At 31.3% G+C, this 22,199-nt stretch overlaps 2 protein-coding genes across 2 annotated transcripts in view; one reads left to right on the forward strand and one right to left on the reverse strand.

Annotated features, from left to right (window-relative positions):
* Positions 1–1,744: 1,744 nt before the first annotated feature.
* LOC140439849 (RNA-binding protein 28) lies at positions 1,745–11,078 on the reverse strand. Its single transcript, XM_072530006.1, has 4 exons — positions 10,935–11,078; positions 10,117–10,877; positions 9,032–9,209; positions 1,745–2,658 (listed from the first exon to the last, which is right to left on the reverse strand). Exons 1-4 carry the CDS (start codon positions 10,948–10,950, stop codon positions 1,793–1,795), a joined length of 1,821 nt encoding a protein of 606 aa, XP_072386107.1. The 5' UTR covers positions 10,951–11,078; the 3' UTR covers positions 1,745–1,792.
* Positions 11,079–11,679: 601 nt separating this feature from the next.
* The window catches only part of Art3 (arginine methyltransferase 3), a 37,177-nt gene continuing 26,657 nt past the window's right edge, over positions 11,680–22,199 (forward strand). Inside the window, exons 1-5 of the mRNA XM_072530007.1 lie at positions 11,680–12,010; positions 12,439–12,786; positions 16,735–16,853; positions 17,650–17,844; positions 17,964–18,151. Coding sequence (XP_072386108.1) covers positions 11,995–12,010; positions 12,439–12,786; positions 16,735–16,853; positions 17,650–17,844; positions 17,964–18,151 — 866 coding nt within the window. The 5' untranslated portion in view covers positions 11,680–11,994. The remainder of the gene's footprint in view (positions 12,011–12,438; positions 12,787–16,734; positions 16,854–17,649; positions 17,845–17,963; positions 18,152–22,199) is intronic.

The following is a 22,199-nucleotide window of genomic DNA, read 5'->3' on the forward strand; positions in this document are numbered from 1 at the left end:
TTGACTACAACGACCTCAGGATCGTATCAAATTTATACTATAAACAGCGAGCAAAAGTACGTGTTAACGAACAGCTGTCAGAAGAAATTTAAATTAGATGTGGAGTAAGACAGGGATGCGTATTGTCGCCAATTCTTTTCAACGCCTACTCCGAAGAGGTCCTGAAAAAAGCTCTTGAGGGTGAAACAGCTGGAATAAAGGTAAATGGAGTTCACATTAACAACATTAGATATGCGGACGACACTGTGATTTTAGCCGAAAACATTGAAGATCTTCAGAGACTGGTGACCAGAATAGCAGAGTATGGAAAAGAGTATGGTCTAACAATGAATGTCAAGAAGACGAAATTTATAAGAATATCGAAAACTCAAAGAAATAACGAGAGTCTTCTAATAAACGAAACCAACGTCGAACAAGTGGACAAATATGCATACCTGGGAACAATGATTAACTCCACAAATGATTACAATCAGGAGATAAAAATAAGAATAGAAAAGGCTAGAGCAAATTTCAACAAAATGAGAAGAGTTCTATGTACCAGGGATTTAAAACTGGAACTAAGAGTTAGGTTGGCGAGGTGCTATGTTTTTTCGACCTTATTTTATGGAATGGAATCTTGGACCTTGAATGCTACATCAATGAAAAAACTGGAATCATTTGAGCTGTGGGTGTACAGAAGAATTCTGAAAATATCATGGACAGAACACGTCACAAACAAAGAGGTTCTGAGAAGGATGAACAAAGAAATGGAAATTTTAAATTCAATAAAAACAAAAAAATTGGAATATCTCGGACATATTACACGTGGAGAGAAATACACCTTGCTCCAACTGATCATGCAGGGAAAGATCCAAGGAAAGAGAAGCATAGGGAGGCGTAGAATGTCATGGCTGCGCAACCTGAGAGAGTGGTACGGATGTACATCAAATGAACTTTTCAGAGCAGCCGTCTCAAAAGTTCGAATAGCTATGATGATTGCCGACCTCCGCCGCGGAGATGGCACTTGAAGAAGAAGATAAAATATACCCATTTACAAAGATTAACCTCTTTTTGTGATACGTGGTATACAGCCAGCTGCAGGAATTTTTTTCTTGTGGATTTTATCTAGATATTTGGTTTATCATTATTACTATATCTTTTATAAAGGAATTTTTAAAGTAGAAATAACAAGTCAAAGCCACGCCTTAGAATTCTAAACTTGTTTGATATTATAACAGGAATTATATTCAACACATTAGAAATCGCCAGAAGTAAGTAATTCATCGATACGTCGACTGTTATGTAGTAGCCGTTAGAGGTCCAGTATTACTACAATATATTATTACATAGGTCTGAACTGAAGTTACAACTCATTCTTTCACTTGGTGGTTCTATTAAGAAAAATTCGTTGATGTTGTGAGAACTTTTTCATAATAAAGACAAAGAACAGAACGATACTGATAAAAGATAACACAGTATTATATATAATTTGAAACAGTGTTTTCAACTCCAGGTAAACTTTTGATAAAGCTCTTTTTATTCTTTCTTCATATGACTGGACTCCCTAGCAATTAATTCTTTATCATTATTAGCCTTGTATATATGTGTGGCTTCTGAGGTAGATGATGGCTGAGCAATTATATATCGCTCAGTGTACCAACGTTATTTCCGTTATTTATTTCGAAACTGTATTATTATAATTCTATACTTTTTTATCCCGTTTATTTACAACTTCTACATTAAGTTACCAAATAAATAAAACAAATTATGATTAAATATATTTTATTAACTACACAACTTAAATAAAACTTAATCACTCATACCACTTTGACTTTTTACTTCCAGATACACTGACTAGTTTTTTCTTATAGTCACTAACCATTTTAGAGAAATTGTCTTTTTCACTAACTTTATTTATTTTCTGTTTAGGTTGTTTGGTAAACTCTTTCTTCTTTTCTGCTAAAGATTTCTTAGCGTTTTTCTTTCTTTTCTTTTCCTTTTTCAGATTTTCGTGATGCAACTTAGCTTGAACATTGAGTTTGTACCTGCTCCTCATTTTTTCTTTGGTTCCAGGTTTTGTTGCTACTCCTCCGAATTTGGGTATATCTTCTTCTTGTGTTTGAGCATTTTCTATTCTTGGCCTCTTATTAAAATCTTTTCTAGAAATTTTGCCGCCGTTTTGGAATACTTTTGTCTTCTCTTCTGGATTGAATGATTTACTTACTGGATTGTACTGTTTAGATTTGTCTAGCCTTTTTTGCCTAGCTTTTATTATCGATTTGTTTTCTATACTGAAAGTTATAATAGGACGTTTATTTGTGGAAAAAATCTCAGGATTGTTATTTAAGTTTCTCAAAGCCATAAGGGCGTTTTCATGTTTTGAAAATGTTACAAAACCATACTCTTTTGATTTTCCCAAACCATTAGAGTCTATATTTTTCATATCTCTCATAATCCTAGCTTCTCTAATAATGGCACCTGGTCCACTGTATTTTTGGAACAATAATTTTAATTTTTGATCATCCCAACTAGATGGTAAGTTGTGGATTACTATCCGTTCCTTTGAAACAAACATATTGAGGTTTCGTAACATCTGAGTTTTATACTGTTCTATCTGTAAACGTTTTGCCATGTCTGTTGCAGATACTCCCTCAGCTGCTTTACTGCCTGCCAATATCACTAAAAATAAAAAAAAAACATTTTTGTAAAATTTTAAAAACAATTTAAAATATTTTCTTATTGTAAATGTTGATTGGGTATTTTTATGCATAGAGATATACTCGTATAGAAAGAAACTCCACATTGTCGATCCCAAGCCTGAATCCGAAAAGATGAGGGTGAATGGTTCGGGACTACATCTTTATGATGGTATTCTTACTAAGTGGATAAATTCCCAGTAATATCAAAGTCTACATAGGTAGATAACCCTAGCAACTAGTAGAGGGCTGCGCACAACACAAATAGCCTTCCCTAGTAAAAACAATTGTTAACAATAACAACAGCTAATAAATCACAGACCCATAGCCTGAACGTGGACATGATAGTGGCGAAACCACACACATAAACTATAATTCAAGTGTGGTCTCACCAGTCAACAGAACTATATTTTATTAGAGACATATTAAGAAAATATATTCTTGATATCAGAAATCACAGATATTCATTGATACTATATATTGTATCAAAGATGAACTGGAGTCAAGGACAACACCTAAATTTTAATTTGAGCTAGATTTCAAAGAGTGGTCATTTATAGTATAGATTTGCTCTGTGTGATTTCTGTTACGATTGAAGATTAAACGACACTTTTAATAATAATAATAATCTTTATTAATAGCACATGGCTAGAAAAATATACATATAAATACATCAATTTATACCCTTAAAATTAAATCACAATGCTTTGCTTAACATATATCTTACATAAATTTTTAAATTGAGCTAAGTTTCCAGAAGCCTTAATGTTTTCCGGTAATTCATTGTATTGCTTTAATCCCCTATAAAAAAGATTGTTCTGACCAAAATTAGTGTTGACCCTATTCAGATAAAAGTTATTTCTAGAACGTGTGTTGTGTTCATGTACATCTCGAACAAAGGTACAATTATTACACAAATGCACAGGTATCAGACCATTTAACATTTTATAAACAAAAATCATACTATTACATACAATTGTCTGTCTTACACTTAAAACATTTGCCATTGTTAGCATGTCAGTTCTACTAGTGTATACACTACATCCTAATATTATCCTTAAGGCTTTATTTTGTTTTTCTGCAGTACATTCATTTGAGAAGAATTCATTAAAAACAGCAATGTAGAGCAAAAATAGAGATGGGAAGCAATAATCGATTTATATATGGTCAACCTAGACCAGCAACTTAAATTTTTTGACATTCTTCCCAATGCATAGATTTTTTTTGCTATTTTGCTTGTAACAAACTTAAAATGTTCAACAAAACTTAAATTTTCATCTATAATACATCCCAAATACTTATACTGAACCACTCTCTCCAAAGCAGTATTATTAATTTTTACATCTTTTATTATGTTATTTAATTTAAAATTTTTATTCTTTATAAGCATCATTTTTGTTTTATTTACATTAAGACTTAAGGAATTATTATCGAGCCATTTTAATATATTACATATCTCTTCATTTATTATATCGATTATTTCATCTACCTTATCCCCTATTGCATATATCACAGTATCATCGGCAAACAACTGTACCTTACACTTTTTAATAACATCAACAATATCATTTATATACAGCATGAAAAGAGTAGGACCTAACACAGTTCCCTGTGGCACACCATACAGAGATGTCTGAGCCGATGAAATGGCACCATATTTTGTCACTTGTGTTCTATCAGTCAAATATTCTTGAAACCACTTTATAATTTTTTCACCAAAGCCATACCTTTCCATCTTTCTCAATAGCAGTTGTCTGTTTATGGTTTCAAATGCACGTTTAAAGTCTAAGAAAACCACACCAATCATTTTCCCGCACTCCAGCGCACCCTTCCAGTCAAACAAAACCGTCTGCATTGCACTCTCACAGGAATTTCCTCTCCTAAACCCTGCTTGGAATTGAGTTAACACATTATTGCTTTCCAAGTACTCCACTATTTGATCATTTACACATAATTCCAGCAGTTTTTCGTATGGTGGTACCATATTTATGGGTCGAAATTCCTCACACTTAACAGTTCCATGAACCTTCTCAATTGGTACAACCAGACTTCTCTTCCATTTACTTGGGAATACGCCACTTTCTAGACTACCATTTATAATATGCAAAATTTTGTCGCCTATTACTTCAAAGGAACTCTTTAAAATTTGAACTGTAATACCATCAACATTACTTTCTTTGTTTTTCATTTCTTTCATTTGTTTTTTTAAATCTTTCATTTCTAACATTTTGAATTTTTCCATTTTGCAGTCGACATTTATTGAACTACAAATTTCTTGGTGGATTTTGTTTGAAATAATGCTATCTGCTATGTTTTTTACACTGTCTAGAAAAAATATATTAAATCTTTCACTTATCTCTTTACCAGTAACCCCCCCACCAAACATTAAGTTTTTAACATTAAGTTTGTAGCATTTTCGTTTCACCCCGTATACCATAAAAACCGAAAAAGATTCTTAATCTTTTTGCGTTTCTGAGATTGATAATGTAAACATTTTGGAGTCTGTTTATAATAAACAAATTGCTCTTTCGTTTGATCTCTAGATATTTACGCAGGAAATAAACAAGAATCTTTCCGCTTATGCTGGCAAGGAGAATGATTTGAGACTTTGAGAGTGATAATTTCATTTCTCGGGGGAGCGCCGTGGGAAGACGATGAAGTCCCGCTCAGGCTTGGAATGTTTTTAGTTTTTGTCGCAATTGGGCAAGTAGTCCATAAGAAAAATGGGAAAATCAATAATGTACTACAGTACTACGAATAAAGTACAACAGTTAAATAAAGATAAAATAACGTGATAAGTTTTAATTCAATTGAAAATTAGTTAGTGTAAAACTTGTCAGAATGTTGGAGATAAGATCGCTAAATACATATCTTCTATCTGGTTAACTAAAAAAATATACGTGTTAGTACCAAATTCATAGGTACATTTCAATTCCCTCAAATTTTTTAAATATACGCCCTTCCCAAATCTATTGACCCAGATCCCAAAGCTCACCGTTGTGTCCTTCAAAACACCTGAGCGCCGGTTTGTAAGGTGAACTAACTTGCACCTGGATTTTCTTCTTCTTTTCCATGCCCCACTTCCCGTCCAGACAAGTTACGTTACAAGTTCCATCTCATTAATTTCAGACTAGCTGGCTCAGACGATCTAAATTACCTTGCAGTTTTAGGTAATCATAGCCTATGATTTTCATATTTAATTTTAAATCATCTGCAAATACTAGAAAGGGAGAAAAGATACTAGAGAAAGTAATATCATTCAGATATACATTAAGAAGAAGAGGCTCTAGTTGTGACCTTCTGGCATTCCAGACAATGCTTTAATATCACTTGAATTTGCACTATTTGTATTCTTTCTGTAAGATAAGAAGATTCTAAAATGTTCCTAAAAACTAAAAACCATTCTAAAATGTTCCCTTGTATTGCCACAATTTGCAACTTAATGCGTACTGTATAGAAAGCATAAACTTGACAAACCTTTCTCTGGGGATTCCAAAAGAAATCCAAATTGCTGGTCAGTAAACAATTTTTTAAATTTGCATCCAAATAATCCTAAACAAGACTTTCAAATCATTTTGGAACTCAGTATACTGTAAGTCGATAATAGTTAACATGTGAGATCTCTAGATTTTAGTATAGGAGTTACAAAGCGTGTTTTCCAACTGGATGATAATGTCCCACGATTGGAATCCAATCGATTGAAATTGAACCAAACGAATCATTGGTATTTAATCGAATCGATTGGGATTGGGATCAAATCGATTAGATAAAAATATGTAAAAGGGGTCTAGAAAATAGAAAGCATACATTATTTATCTATGATAGAAAACAACAAAGTTTAATAAGGTATGGTGAAATAACATCAATATCTGGTCTCTTGAATTACATTCAAAATCTGTTATAACGACATCGAAGGGACTACTCATTTTAGTTGAAAAAACCGATAATCATAACAACTGGTAATGTTTTCGAGGTACAAAGTATTACTTTTATGAAGTGGCATTATTGAATCTGCAGTTATACATATAAATCCATAGATATTAATAGGACAATATATTCATGTATAAAATTAAACCACATTTTGTTTATTTCATATAATATGTGTAATGTAAAATATCAATACCATTTTTCTGTGTGCATAACAGCTGCAGTTTTAAATTTTTTAGAACACTTCTGTCACGCATAAACATTTTGTAATATAAATATGTTGGATTAGCGTATTATCATAATTTTCCTGTATGTGAAACTGTTCATTAAAAAGAACAATACACTAAAAGCATTGAGACCACCATTCAAAGTTGGCACTGTAAATTGATCTTCACAATCTACCCGTTGTCATTTTTCTCTTGAACTTCTTGTAAAATATCAACCTCCATAGGTGGTGCACAATTTGTAATAGAGTTATCTACATCAATGAACTCCTCTGCTTCAGTAGTAGATCAAGCAGTTCATATTTTTTTTTTGCTAATTAAATCAAAGAAATATTGCCCACTTCATCATCATCAAAAGGTCATTAAAACCTGCATATCTAAAGCAGTTAGCTATAGTTTTTTGTGAAACTTTTTCCCATGCTTATGAAGGTGACATCAAATCCGTAAAGCTTTTCTCTTCATTACTGTCAAGGTTTTGTATTAACTTTACTATTTGCAGTCTTCTATAATGAGATTTTAAACATCTTATTGCACCTTGATCCAAAGGTTGCACTACATATGTAACATTTGGCGGTAAGAACATTCTTATAGTTTGATTTTAATTCAGTATACCAGTTTCGAAACCACCTTTATTTTCATTTGAGGTCTGAGGTTCACTTATATTGTAAAAAAAGCAGTGTGAAAAAAAGTTTGTTTGACTTATGACTATTAATAGCTTACATGTTTAGGCGGGAAGAGTCTACCATAAGGAAACATTATCTTTCGTTGGTTCCGAGAATACAACAAAATATTAAATTAAACTTATTAGGCACATATTATCTATATCGAATCCACTGTTGCCAACAATTCGGACGCTCTAAACGCGATAGAAATGATGATAATATACTCTGAAAAGTATATGCAGAGCTCGATCAGCATGCTTTTGATGTCAAAGTCTCAAACTATATTATACATTTATCATATATTGTTTGGTAAATTACCATCATAAGGCATCCCTGTAAAGGGACGCAGTGAGGTTATGGATGACATTTTATATAGAGATCTCTTACAAGATGATGTAAATAATATTATATATTTATGGTTGAAACAAAATGGTTTAAGCTTAAATCCAACTAAATGTTCTTGTATTTCATTTGGTCGTAAAATGATCTAATAGCTAATAGATACATTCTTAATGATGTACTTTTGGATTCAGTTACTGAGATTAGAGATTTGGGTGTATTTTTGGATTGTGCATTGACATTTAGAAGCCATTTTCTTAAAATTAAGGAAACAGGATTTCATAATCTTGGTTTTATTTATCGTAACAGTCATGATCTCTCACCTATTGTATTCAAATTATTGCACTGCTCTCTGATATGCTCAGGTACATTGATGGATTGGAGAGTGTTTAGCGGAAGTTTCTAAGATCTTTAGCTTTTAAAGCACATATTAATATAAGAAATACTGAAAATTACTTCATAGATTATTCTGTAATAATGTCTCATATTAACATTGCTATACTGAAGAACCACAGGTTGAGAGCTGATATGTTATCTTTGTTTAAAATTCTAAACAATGTTATTAATTGTTTTCCGTTATTAGCCAATGTGTACTTAACACAATAAATAGATCTTGACACACTGCACTCTTTTCTATTCCTTTTCATAGGACTGATTACACTTGTCATTTTCCCTTGTCGAGAATGCTCAGCTCTTGCAATGACCTCCTATTGGATCCATTCTGTCCAAACATTAATGTTTTTAAAAGACAACTTAAGCATCTAATTAATCTAAATATGTGATATTTTTTTCACTTTTGTGATTTCATATGTTGTTTTAATGTACAAATTTTTACTGTTTAATTGTTTCTTTGTTGTTATTTTGATGTTTATTGTACATAATCTTTACTTTTTACTATTTTTTGTATTTTATTTCAAGAGGTTCTACCCTTGAAATAAATTAAATAAAATAATTAATAAATAGGGAATGAAGTTCCCATATTATTCAGAACATCAACTGCAAACAGGGTGAGAGTTAGAAAGAGAACTAAAATTATTTGTTCAATTAAAATTTACCTTAAATTTCATCACTATCTACAGTTGTTTATAGTGTTTGTTAAAATGATATTAGACAGGGTATTAAATGATTTTGCTTAGACTGATATCTGTACTAAATGAAATTTGTTGATTATACTCTATTGTGTTATAAAACCTAGACAACTTACCTCCTTCTTTGACAAGATATAGATTTCTAGAATCTTTTGGCACATTCTTACTCTCTTTCTCTTGAGTAACTTTTTTATTAACATCACCTTTATCCAATGCTGGATGACAATCTAATATATTCCCCAACAATTTTAATTCAGTGCCAGCACTTAAAGCTTTTTGGGCATCTTCAGCATTCTACAAAATTAAAACTAAGTTATTGATTTAAAAAAATATATGTCTTCAATTTCTAATTCAACATTTTGGCTACATAAGGAGCAACATTTTAGGAAATAATTCTAGTACTGTTTTTTAGGTATAATATATTCTTTTAAAGTGAGTATGAGTATTTGTATATATTGGCCTGTGAGCTTAAACAGTGAGAGCTTTATTACACATCAGGTCTGAGGTTTGATATCCAGTTTGACTAAAACCATGGGTGTTTTTAAAACAACTAAGGAAACTCAGGTCCAATAAGCTAGCTTAAGGCAAGTAATTTAACAAAACCAGTGTAGTGGATAACAAAAATTATAGCCTACCTGCTATAGTAAGTTGTGATGGTATTAAAGACACATTTTCAGAACTGGGTCAAAAAAAAATTAATATAGTAATAGAACAATAGTGGTAATAGGTGATAGTGTCAGTAGACAAATCTGTCATGTACAAAATATTTAATAATTTATAATAATTGTATTCTAGTTTAAAATATTTTAATAATTGGACCATCAGAGTGGATAAGCACCAATTAAAACATGTAGCCACAGTCAGCTATTTTAAATTATTTTTTGTTTTTAAAGTGAACTTAAGAAGCTAAGATTGCAGGAATAGATTTAAGTTAAAGATTTGAGATCATTACAGATATGTTGGTTCAAATTCTCAATTACTTAACAGAAAAAAATTAGAATGCTATGAATGTAACTATTCTAATTTCTGACACTATGAGCTGAAGAGTGATGGTTTTAGTGAAATAGTGCATATCTTTTTACTGCAGATAATATGCTACTAAAAACAGAGTTGATCTAAATCAACCCATAAATAAGCTCATAGAATATTGAAGAAAATCTAGTGATTTATTATAAAATATGTATTAGTACTATATACTTACAACAAATTTAACAAATGCTGTTCCTTTGGAATGTTCTGTGAGCTTATCAATACAAACAAGAGCATAATAAATATGTCCAAACTGTCTCATACACTGTTTCAAATCATCATTAGTAGCATCAAAGGGTACATTTTTCACAAACACTGTTTTCCCTTCTGATACATCATGGCTTAAGTATGGTTTCCTTGCACTCTCCAGTGGTTTCTCCTCTTTTATATCATTATCTTCCTCATCAGAATTGACATCTTCCTTATCAGATTTTTCTGAATCAGAATCACTATTTTCAGATTCATCTTTAATTACTTGATCTTCTAAATTCTCATTTTTTACTGATACATCATCATCTTCCTCTTCTTTTATTTCAATAATTTCTTTAGTACCATCTTCATTTTTTATTTCCACTTTCTTTAACTGCTGTTCCTTTTGATATTTATTCTTAGCTTTTGCAAAATCAACTAGAATTTTTCTCCCCAAAAACTCTTGGTCATTTGTGTAATGCCTAGCTTTGGTAGCTTTTTGCACAAGAGTGAATTGTACAAAAGCACATCCAGTAAGCTTGCCATCTGGTTTCTTAAGTAGTTCAACAGATTTGACATCTCCATATTTTTCAAAATACTTCTTTAACTTTTCTGGTGTTACTTTAAATGATAAGTTCTTTACTACTAAGCGAGCTCTTTTTTCTTTTAATAACTGTTTTGATTCTTTCTTCTTTGCTAATAGTTTTTCTTTAACTTCTTCCTTAGACAGAGGTGTTTTCTTTTCTAAAAATATTAAAATTATTCAATTTAACTTCTTTAAAAAAGGAACTAGAAACTTACTTCCATGTCCTGCCATAATTTTATAACTTTTTAAATAATTGAGGAAATATTCTATTGTTTGCACGTGTGAAAACAAAATATAACCTATATTATTTTTCAATGAACTGTCAGTGTCACAAATTTCTACTCCTGAAGTCAAAATGTCATTTTGAATTTCAGGACGTGGCTAATAATACTCCCACTTCAAATTACTGTATCTTGTATAATTTTTTTTTGTGTTTTTCTCTTAATATCCGTTTTGTTTAGCTTTTATTAGCTTAAAATATATGTTAGTTTTATTAGCTTTATATTACTGCACTTTAAGCTGATTATGTATGAAGAATTTATTTCTTTTACATTTCGCATAAGTGTGTTTTCTTGTTTTATTTCTTAAAATAATTTCGTTGCATTACAATCCACGTAATCTATTTCCCTTTCTTGTTGTTCATCTGGATCTGGCGTCATATTTTAATCGGTTTTAATTGGCCTCAAATTGATTGAATAATTGGTTATTATATCCTTCTTAACTTTCTCAGAATAGGCAAACGACCCATATAATGACGGTTACTGATATTATAATTAGTTATAAAAGCTCAATAATCTTAATAAATTATTCTTTAATTGCAATTTTAAATTTGACGATTAAATAATATAATTTGAACTGGGGCAAAATCTGTGTTGATTTGGACTTTTATATCCAGAATCGTTCTTTGAGTTTTTCATTTTTTGATTAATTTTAGTGGTAATAAATAGTAAATATTTCAATATCTTTCAATATTTCCCCATGGAATGGTTTGCGCATTTTGTTTTGTCATCGGAATGGACAAGGACAAGACTAATGGTAAAATATACACTCCCGACATTATAAATTTGACTTTATACAGGACCGGGATAAAATTTAAATCAATAATCTTAACTCCTGTTAATTTACATTTTATTAATCTTGTTCTTCTTTGTTTTATTGCTACCAAATTTACATTTCTTTAAAATTATCATTAACGTATTCTGCTTTTATAACCTAAAAAAAAAACTTACACGTGCTTCCTTATAAACAAATCTAACATTGAAAATTGAAACTAGAATGTCCTTTGAAGATGGTAAGTTTGAATCATATTGATAATTTTAAAAAATATTTTGATAATTATGTTGTACCAATTTACACAGGTAATACATTTACACCATTAAAAGAGAATTATTTTTTATTTTTATACTTTGTTTTACATGTTATAAGATCAACTACTAGGGTAACATGGGGTTTCAACTCTTATTAATTTCAAATAAAGTATTTCTAATTATGTTTTATGTTTTTGTGTAGACAGCAGGTGGTTCGCTATTTGTGGGGTGAAAATGTGGGAAAAATAACATTTTTTTTTCATGATGGTGAAAAAATCTTTTTCTTAAAAACCTTGTTTCTTACTGAAGATAAGTAGGAGAGAGCCATAGACATTGGAATGTACAAAGGTACTTTCAAGGTCTTTTACTACCTTTATTCTTTATATTTGAGTAATATTGAATTTGTTTTTAGATGGAATCCCATATTCAGACCTTGCTTCTGGAGGTCCACCACTTGAAGAAGATGATTCTGATGGTTGGGATGAAATGGAAGTTAGTGGGGAGCAAACAACCTGTCTTTTTTGCCCCTTACAGTTTCATACAATTGCTGTAGCTCTAGTCCATTGTAGAACAGAACACAAATTTGATTTGCTTGCTTTAAAAAATAAATACAACATGGATTGTTACTCTTATATTAAATTAATAAATTATATAAGGCTGCAGAAGCCAGATCCCAAAATATTAACTGAGTCGACAATTGCTTTGTGGGATGATGATGTGTATTTGAAGCCTGGAGAACTGGAACCTTGGCTGATGTATGGTAAGGATACTACATGTCTGACCTTTTTAAAGCATTTCTTAATGTACCTGTTTCACTGATCTCAGTCTCAACTGTCTAGTAAATTATTTTTTTACTATGTTTGTGAAATTTTGACCTACTGGAAGTGACTGGAAATTACTATATAACCAAGCACAAGTGCCCATAGCCAGTATTAATTATAACTTAAAGTAACATTATTCACATGAAGTTTATTAACAAAATAAAATTGAATTGATTAAAACAAAAGTTTAAATGTTTATTTTTTTTAAATTGTATAGTCATTTATAGATTAGTATTTCCAAATGGAAAGTTTTTAATTAAAATTAATGAATATACACTCCCATTATTCATTTTTATTCTTCTTTTTACAATGAAAAAGGCTGCAACAGTAAGTTTATTTGGTCCATTAATAGTGAGAGGTAGGAATTTTTGTATTGTATAATTCTTAGAATGAATCTGTTAAAATATTCCCAAGCTGAGTGAACCAAGTATATTTGTAAATATATAGCTCTTGGATTCAACCAATACCTGATGAACATTTATTTTATAATTAAAACATTGAAATATTAAGTATTTTAATAGGATGTGTAATTTGCTTTTTCCAAACTGAATGTATATTGTAAAATTCCTAAGTTTACTATGAAAATCTTCTCTTCAGTTTCAATAGTTAGTCAGTGATGTTCTTAAAAAAAAGCATGAAAATCTTTTTTCTTTTTAATATAAAATTATTAGTTAGTATTAAGATTAAAGTACATAGAGTTACATTTATTTTTTATTTTACAAACATGTTATTTTCTAAGACTAAACAAGATATCAAATATTATAATAATGTAAAACATTGACAAATCTCTATTAAAACTTTTATGTGGTAATTTTTCCCATACATTTTAAACATCTATTTTTTTGTGTGCAGGCTTTTAAAGGAATATATAATATATTATATATATATATATATATATATATATATATATATATATATATATATATATATATATATATTCAGGGATTCTACAGTATTCACTGCCGTCCCTCGCTCAACCGTTTCCATCTCTCTCTGTTGTCTCATTCATCATCGTTTAGGCCCCTCTTACTCATGGCACCGTCTACTTCGTTCCTCCAGGATTTTCGGGGTCATTCTCTTTTTCTCCTTCCTATGGGGCTCCATTCGTTTATTCTCTTTATACATCTGCTGTCGCTAGTTCTTCTTACATGTCCATATCACTTTAGTCTTTTTTGTTCTATATATGTTAGTATGTCTGTTTCTATTGATGTTCTTTGCTTTATTTCGTCATTACTTCTCCTATACATTTTTGTTACTCTGCAGCATCTTCGCAGGCATTCCATCTCTGTTGCTACTATCTTACTGCTGTTTTTCTTGTTTATGATCCAATTTTCAGCCCCATATGCCATAATACTTCGCACTAATGTTTTATAAATGTGTGTTTTTGTCTTCATATTTAGGTGTCTATCCCATCATACTGAGTTAAGTTGTCGAATTGCTGTTCTTGTTTGTCCTAATCTTTGTGTAGTTTCTTCCTCTGTTGTTGCCTTTTTCGTGATTATAAACCCCAAGTATTTGCATTTATTCTTTCCTTTGATTGTTACGTTGTCATCAATCTGTAGATCTTCTATGTCTTGTTCACTTGTAGATAGGTACTCTGTGTTTTTTGCGAGGTTAATATCTAGGCCAGCCCTGGTATATTCTTCTTGTAGTTTCTTCATCATGTAGCTGAGGTCATCTTGGCCTTAGGAAAATATATTTCTTGATGTATCAAACCTGAAAATTTTTAACTCTGCAAGTTCCTGGAAAGAGTACTTAGGAGATAGCCTAAGATCCATCTGCAGTATCATAATAAAAGACAGCTAGAAGCTAGCGCGCAACGCTACTGGTTTGAAGTGTCAGTTGTGTTAGTTTTTTAAGCTTGCGTCAATAGATATATAATAATATACATATTATCACTTGTCAAACCAATGTCGTTGAGCCCTAACTCTATTTTACTTTATCTTTGATATCCCAGGTTTTTAACAGCTAGCAACCCTAATTCGCAGCTATTTTTTCTCAGGCAATGTTATATCATCATATTAAGAAAAAAATTAGTTTTAATTTGCATGAGCTGCGTATTTTATTTAAAAAAAATGAACAAAAAAAATTAATTACTATTAATTGAATTAAAAATATTTGCGGCCACTTTTTGACTGGCAACCTATTATCAATGTATTTGTCTAATTTTAAATGTATATAAAAATGTGAGTTTGATGAACTATGGTATGAATGTAGTGATCCTGCAATGGGATCTTGTACTAAGAGGAACATAAAAGAAGGCCTTGTGGGAGGTGGGAGGTGGTTGGAGAGAACATGTCAATAATAAAGATTGAAAGCTGGTCCTGCACCTGCATAGGAATAAAGACAAAGAGGATTAAAAAATATTATTTGTTTCATATTCGCAATAAATAAGTTTCTTTTTTTATTAATTTGAGCTTAGAGCTCTATTTTATCTTTGTAAATTTTCATTGAAAAAAATGCTTTTCTGTAATATGAAGTGTAGTTATAGAAGAGTCTTACTTTTTAGAGGGCTTTTTGTTTTGTCAGTGTTTTCAATTCTAGTCTGTTTTTACCTATTGTGTGTTCAGCAATCAGGGTCGATCCATGTTTCATCTTTCCATTTTTATTGCTTTCTTCATGTTTGTTTTTAACACCTCTGATGTTATAAATAAGCCCAATATGTATTACCCTAAAATTCTGTTTTATATTTGGATATTTATTCTTTGATGGAACATGCACATTATTTAAACTTAAGTTTTCTTACCCTACATATCCTCCTGGATATGGGGTTGAACTCCACCATGACGCTGTATAACCTATTACTAACTATGAACTCCATAAGCAATAGTTGACTAAAAAAAAATATTTTTACGCTCTTAAATTTTCGCCGATGATATGAATATCATACATGCGATAACTGCTTTAATATTTAAGGCATTTAATTGTTCCAAAATTTATTTTGCCGGTAATTACCAGAGCTACAAGATGTGTAAAGTTACACTTTTTTGAACAATTCGTTTTTGAGATTATAGGATTTAAAGGGTAGGTATTATCCTGAAATGCAAATTTAAAACTGCATTATCGTCAATGAGTTTTCTTCCTAAAAAAACCAGAACAAAAAAAGCTTTTAGCAATATTTGTTTCATATCAAGTTCCTTAGTTTTCAGGATATTTCGAAAAATGGAATATTTTTCTCAACAATTTTAAAAATTGATTTCAAATAAAATCAAACTTTCCATGGAGTATGTTTAATTTTTGTGGTAAAGTACTTAATTTCTTCTCCGTTTTTTTACCATTTGTTTTTATAATAACGTCGTAATTTTGAACGCTAACTACTTTTACCAAACTCCCATTCTAAATGTCTTTGCAAGTATTTTCAAAAATATGATTAAGTTTTTTTTTTTCGAAAAATGCACTCTTGTGATATATTCTGACTGGTTCGACTTCAGGTTTAGGCAGATACTACTTAACCTTTGTTAAACGGTAACTTAATATTGCATCGTAAAAAATAAAAAAAATGGATTTGTTTTTTAAGAGGTTCATTTTTTAGTCTTACTTTTTTTTTGTTAGAATGGAAGGTTTTCGAGTTATTCATATCAAATTACCCGAAAAAAATACATAAAAAATCAACATTTTCACCCTCGAGAAGTGGTAAATTCACCGCCATGGTAAAAAGCACACACTGGTGATACATACATTTTGTTCTTTGACATATTTTCTATTTATTTACCGATATGTTATGTCAATCGATGAGGTACTTGTAAAACCGTATATGGAATTGACTATTATCATCCACACGTCATAATATCTTGATACCATCCATTTCATAAATAAGAATTAACATGAACAAATTTGGAAAATTGACAGTTTTCATTTATTTTTAAATTTATTTTCTTCATTTTTAGACTTTGATGATTTGGGCAGTGCTCCTTCAACTCCACACTATGCAATAGATGGTAAAACTCCGCTCAGTAATATAAATTTCTCAGATCTTCAAAGACAAATCCAAGACCTTACCATGCAGGTAAGATAAATTATCAGCATCTATCAGCAATTAAAATGAAACTGATGCTTATCATTACTGTTAAAAATTACAGAGACATTTCATCGGCTTCCGCGGTCAGTGTTTAGTAAAGATATATTGTTATCAAGATGTATAGGTCGTGTTCCGAAATTGTTTGGTCTTGACGTTTCGTTTGTAACTGCGGCAGACATAATTAAAGGCGATGCGGAAACAGACGCGGACGTGACCTTGTATCATTGTCCGGAATCACTGATCGAATTGCAGACAAAACATCAGGAATACATGATTCTTTCGGATAACAGTCCCAGATTAAACTAAAGTTCATAGCTATTCACAAGGTCTTTTCTTCAAGAAAACTTCTGTTTGTATTGACTCTTTCTGTGTACATATCAACTCAACATACTCAGTCTTGTCGAAAACCGCCGTATCGAGAAGCTTTTGGAGCTTCATTTATAAGTTTTATTAAGCCATTTTTATGACCCCTATTTCATTTTCGGACAACACTTTCTGCTGGTAGTTCTTGGGGATCACTGCTATCTTCATCCCCGTTAAAACAGTTTTGCAAGTTCTGTCATCATCTTTTGAGGATGAAGTTGAACATTTGCCCTTTTTTGAAATTGTCGATGAGGAAGAGAAAAGTTGGAACTTAACTGTTATTTGTGTTATTGTTACACTATTATACTTATGCTTTTCCCTTTTTGTATGTCAAATCTGTGATTTTGGTGTTGAACCATGGCTTTTATATTTTTTCCATACACAATGTACTTTCACACACATAACATAACTTATATTTTAGGTAAAGCATAAGGATCTAATGTTGGAGAACTACCATAAAGATATGGAAAAAATGAAAGAAGTTACCAGAACTATAGTTGAAGCTGGAGATTCTGCTATCAGAAAGATACCTCACAATATTGTTTCTTCTGGATGCCAAAGTGGAGATTATTTTAATTCATACTCACATTTTGGCATTCACCATGATATGCTTAATGTAAGTAACTGTTTTATACATGTATCTTTTTACATAACACAGAAGCGTAGCAGAACCAGCAAAAATTATTTTTCCCAGCAGTTCATTTAAAGTTTGTTTAATCTCTATTTTTTTTTCAGGATAAAGTCAGAACTGAAAGTTATAGGGACGCAATACTAAAAAACTCAAATCAGTTTTCAGAAAAACTTGTCTTGGATGTTGGTTGTGGGACAGGTATTTTATCAATGTTTTCAGCCAAAGCTGGAGCTAAACAAGTATATGGAATTGACCAATCTGAAGTTATTTATAAAGCTATGGATATTATTAGGTAATTATGATTTTTGAATAGAAGTCTTATAAAATAACTTAGCACAACCTTGTATGTCGTTTTTGATTCCATACTATAGCAAAGATAGAACAGGTATACATTATTATTATAAAAACGAAGTTATTGAACTGCCCCAGTATCCGACGGCTCCAACATCCCCAACCAAGGTAGCGGTTGGAGCAGAGGGTACTAAGGATCCCCAGATCTTAGAACCCTCTGCTAGATCAGGTTACAACAAAGAGCGACAAATGCGTCTTACTTCATACAATGTGAGAACTCTTATTTCGTAGCAGAAGATGATTGAACTGGAGGAAGAGCTGAAAGTATTAAAATGGGACATCATCGGCCTCAGCGAAATAAGACGAAGAGGAGAAGCCCAAATTACTCTTAAATCGGGACACTTATTTCATTTTAGAAGAGAATGCACTTCAAATAGTGGAGTAGGATTCATTATACATAAAAAAACAAACAAAATATAATTAAAATTAACAGCATAAGCGAAATAAGACGATGAGGAGACCTATTTAATTTTAGAAGAGATGAAAACACTTCAAATGTTGGAATAGGATTCATTATATGTAGAAGACACACCCAAAATATAGTTAAAATTAACGGCATAAGCCCACGGATTGTATACGTCATCCCCAAACTAAATGCAAGATATAACCTTAACATAATCTAGACATAAGCTCCAACGACCACCCATTCAGATATTGAAGATTTTTGTGAGGACATAGAAACAACATTACATGCTACGCCATTTTCTTACAAAATCATGATAGGCGACTTTAATGCGAAAATGGGTTTCAAACAAGATTATATAGAACAATTAGCAAGTATGGATATGATGAACTCTTTTCTCGATAAAAAGCCTCGACGTAAATGGACATGTATAAGCCCAGATGATAGTTTCAAAAATGAGTCATTGTTTTATTACACAAGAAAGTAGACATAACAGACCTAAAAAACTACTGTCCTATCAGTTTGCTATCACACATAATAAACTTTTCACAAAAATTATCAAAAACAGACTGGGGTCTAAGTTAGACTTGTATAAGCCCAGAGAATAAGCTGGATTTAGATCGGGATACAGCAATAACGAGCATTTACTAGTGACAAAGGATCTGGTAGATAAGTTCACAGAATACAACAAACCATTGGCACTGATATTCGTAGACTATTAGAAAGCATTCGATATTATAAGTCAGCAGAAAATACTAACAGCATTGACAGTATGTTGAATAGACCATCGCTGCACTAACATAATTAAGCTCATCTACCAAAATGACATGACTATCGAAAAGCTGAACAAGAAACAAATAAATTCTGTATACAGTTAGGAGTACGGCAAGGAGACTCCGTCACGACGGCTATTCACGACAATTTTAGGATATACTTGTAAGAAGGCAGAATTGAACGAGTATGGTATCAACATAAATAAAGAGAAACTGTCATTTGAGATTCGCAGATGACATCGTCCTTGCCAGTATTATGGATGATACAATATTAATGTTAAAAAAATGATATCACGCTTCCTTGTAGGTTGGACTAAAGATCAACATGAGGAAGACGCAAATAATGACTAATCTGGTGCTAAATCGTAATATATCTGACTGATCATGTTTATTAACTTTATAACATTTCTGACAAATAGATCCGCTTTATATATATATATATATATATATATATATATATATATATATATATATATATATATATATATATATATATTACATAAGTAGGAAAAATTACTTAAATGTGTTGTATATTACTTTAATTTCATTAAATTTGTCTTTTAAAGAGATCAAATAAGAATGTCTAAAAGTTTTCTTCTTCTTCTAATCCTGTGTGGGTCTTGGCCTGCGAATTGGTCCTTGGTCTGTGGGTCTTGGCCTGGAATACGAAGTAGACATATCCGCTCTCGAAAAAATCGGATTTAAAGATGCATAAATAAAAAAGACCATAGTTTATACTACTGTGAAGTAGAAAGACAAGGACACTTTGAAGTAAGTTTTATTTAAGAGACCTTACCACCAAACCCAACTATGTTTCACTCCCTTTCTACCATGAAAGTCTTTCTGGAGATATTCGAAATCTCATCCAACGTTCGGTTGAAAACACCCATGTTTCTTTCAAAGTACCCAACAACTTGGGACAACACATTTCTAATTCCAAAGATCCTATCAACTATATGAACCGGAGTGGAGTATATAGACTTAAATGTTCAGATTGCAATGCCACCTACATAGGTAGAACATGCAGATCTCTTTCTTCACGCTCTCTAGAGCACATAAAAAGAGAAAATACTTCCACTTTCTCTCAACATCTCAAAGAACACAACCACACCCTCAATATCCCAGAAGACGTTTCACTTATCCACAATATCTCCCAAAAAAATTTCCTCAAATTAGATTTATACGAAGATCTTGAAATTCTTAAAGAAAAACAAAAAAGCCCAAATTGCGTTAATCGTCATGTTTCATTCAATCGAGATTTTCTCCCTCTCCATCGCCAACTATTCTCCTAACTTACATCCCCAATTTACTTCTACAATTAAATTCCATATTAATTATTAGTTCACCTAATACTCATCTCCCTTAGTTCACTCTAAAAACCTTTCTTCCAATACATCTTACTTTCTATCTATCCCACTCTTTTCTTTTCAACCCAAACTTCATGTCTTAATCACTATAACCAATACTTTCCATGCTTCTATTTCGACACTTCCAAATTCAGATCAGATCATCCATCATCCACCACCCATTCCATATTATTAAATTCTTATTTTACTTCTCTACACAATTCCCTCAGAGTTGGGCTTCGGTTCTCTGGGGACCTCAGCCTTTCGTAGTCTATACGTTTATCACAATTTTCTCAAAACACCTTAATTTTCATTCTCTTTACTCAAATTTAACAGAGCCACATACAACAATTTCATTTTACTATTATAGTCAATATAGACCAATAGTTCATTCAACTTACCAACTTATAACTTAATCTTTTATCTTCCTATGTACCTAGTGTTGCTTTATAACAGATAGGGCTTTTTCTCAAGTTATAAGTTAAGTACTTTACGACCAATATATTACAAAACCACTTTAAACCATCAAATTTTGTCCATTTCATACTAGTCAACACACAAAATATAACTACTTCACTCAGTTTGTCAACATCCAATCAGATATTCATATTCATGAACTTACAACTCAAGAAGTTTTACATTTTCCAGGTACCAAATGTTGTTTTTTGACATACAGGGCCTAATATAATTGAGTTGTAAGTTAATTTTTACATGAACTTTATATCATAATAGTTTTATTTCATTCATTGAACAACATCCTCACATATTAAATATATCAATTCCTATATTTTTTCAAGAACCCAACTTTCCACCAGTGTCTAGTTTCCATTTTCCAGGTACCAAATGTTATTAAAACATAAAGGGCCTTATATAAGAATCTTTTCATCACACCACTCGACACTGTATAGTTGGTTGCCTAACTATAATCACATAATTTTCTCACCACAATTTCATTTCACATACATAATTTAAAACAATAACATTGATGGTTGATACTGTTATAATTTTATTTTATTTCAACTTTCACAATTTTAAACAACGTTGGCTTCTGTCTTAAATAGACATATACAGTTACACTGACTGCTCTGTCATAACTTCCGTCTTAACCTGCCAAGATTGTCATTTCAATCAGTCTTTGACAAAGTCCTCGTAGACATACCGTCTCAGGACTCGCAACTAATGTAGAGTCATATGTCGTCATGTTACCAATCCAACGGTAACTTTAACATCTTAACTGTAAATTAGACATAATGTAAATCAAATCTTATTTAATAATTTTTAAAGGGTTTTTACCCACATATTTAGTGGCTACATCCATGTATTAACTTGTAAGTATTAACCACACTTTTACATTAACCTTAGTCAAAACTTAAATCATTTTATGTTCTTTTTGATTAAGTGGTTAAATACTATTTTAGGACACTGATGATGGAATATTTATTCCGAAAACGTTTTGTCAATGCAACA

This window comes from Diabrotica undecimpunctata, chromosome 4 (genome assembly GCF_040954645.1).
Source record: "Diabrotica undecimpunctata isolate CICGRU chromosome 4, icDiaUnde3, whole genome shotgun sequence".
Taxonomy (NCBI): domain Eukaryota; kingdom Metazoa; phylum Arthropoda; class Insecta; order Coleoptera; family Chrysomelidae; genus Diabrotica; species Diabrotica undecimpunctata.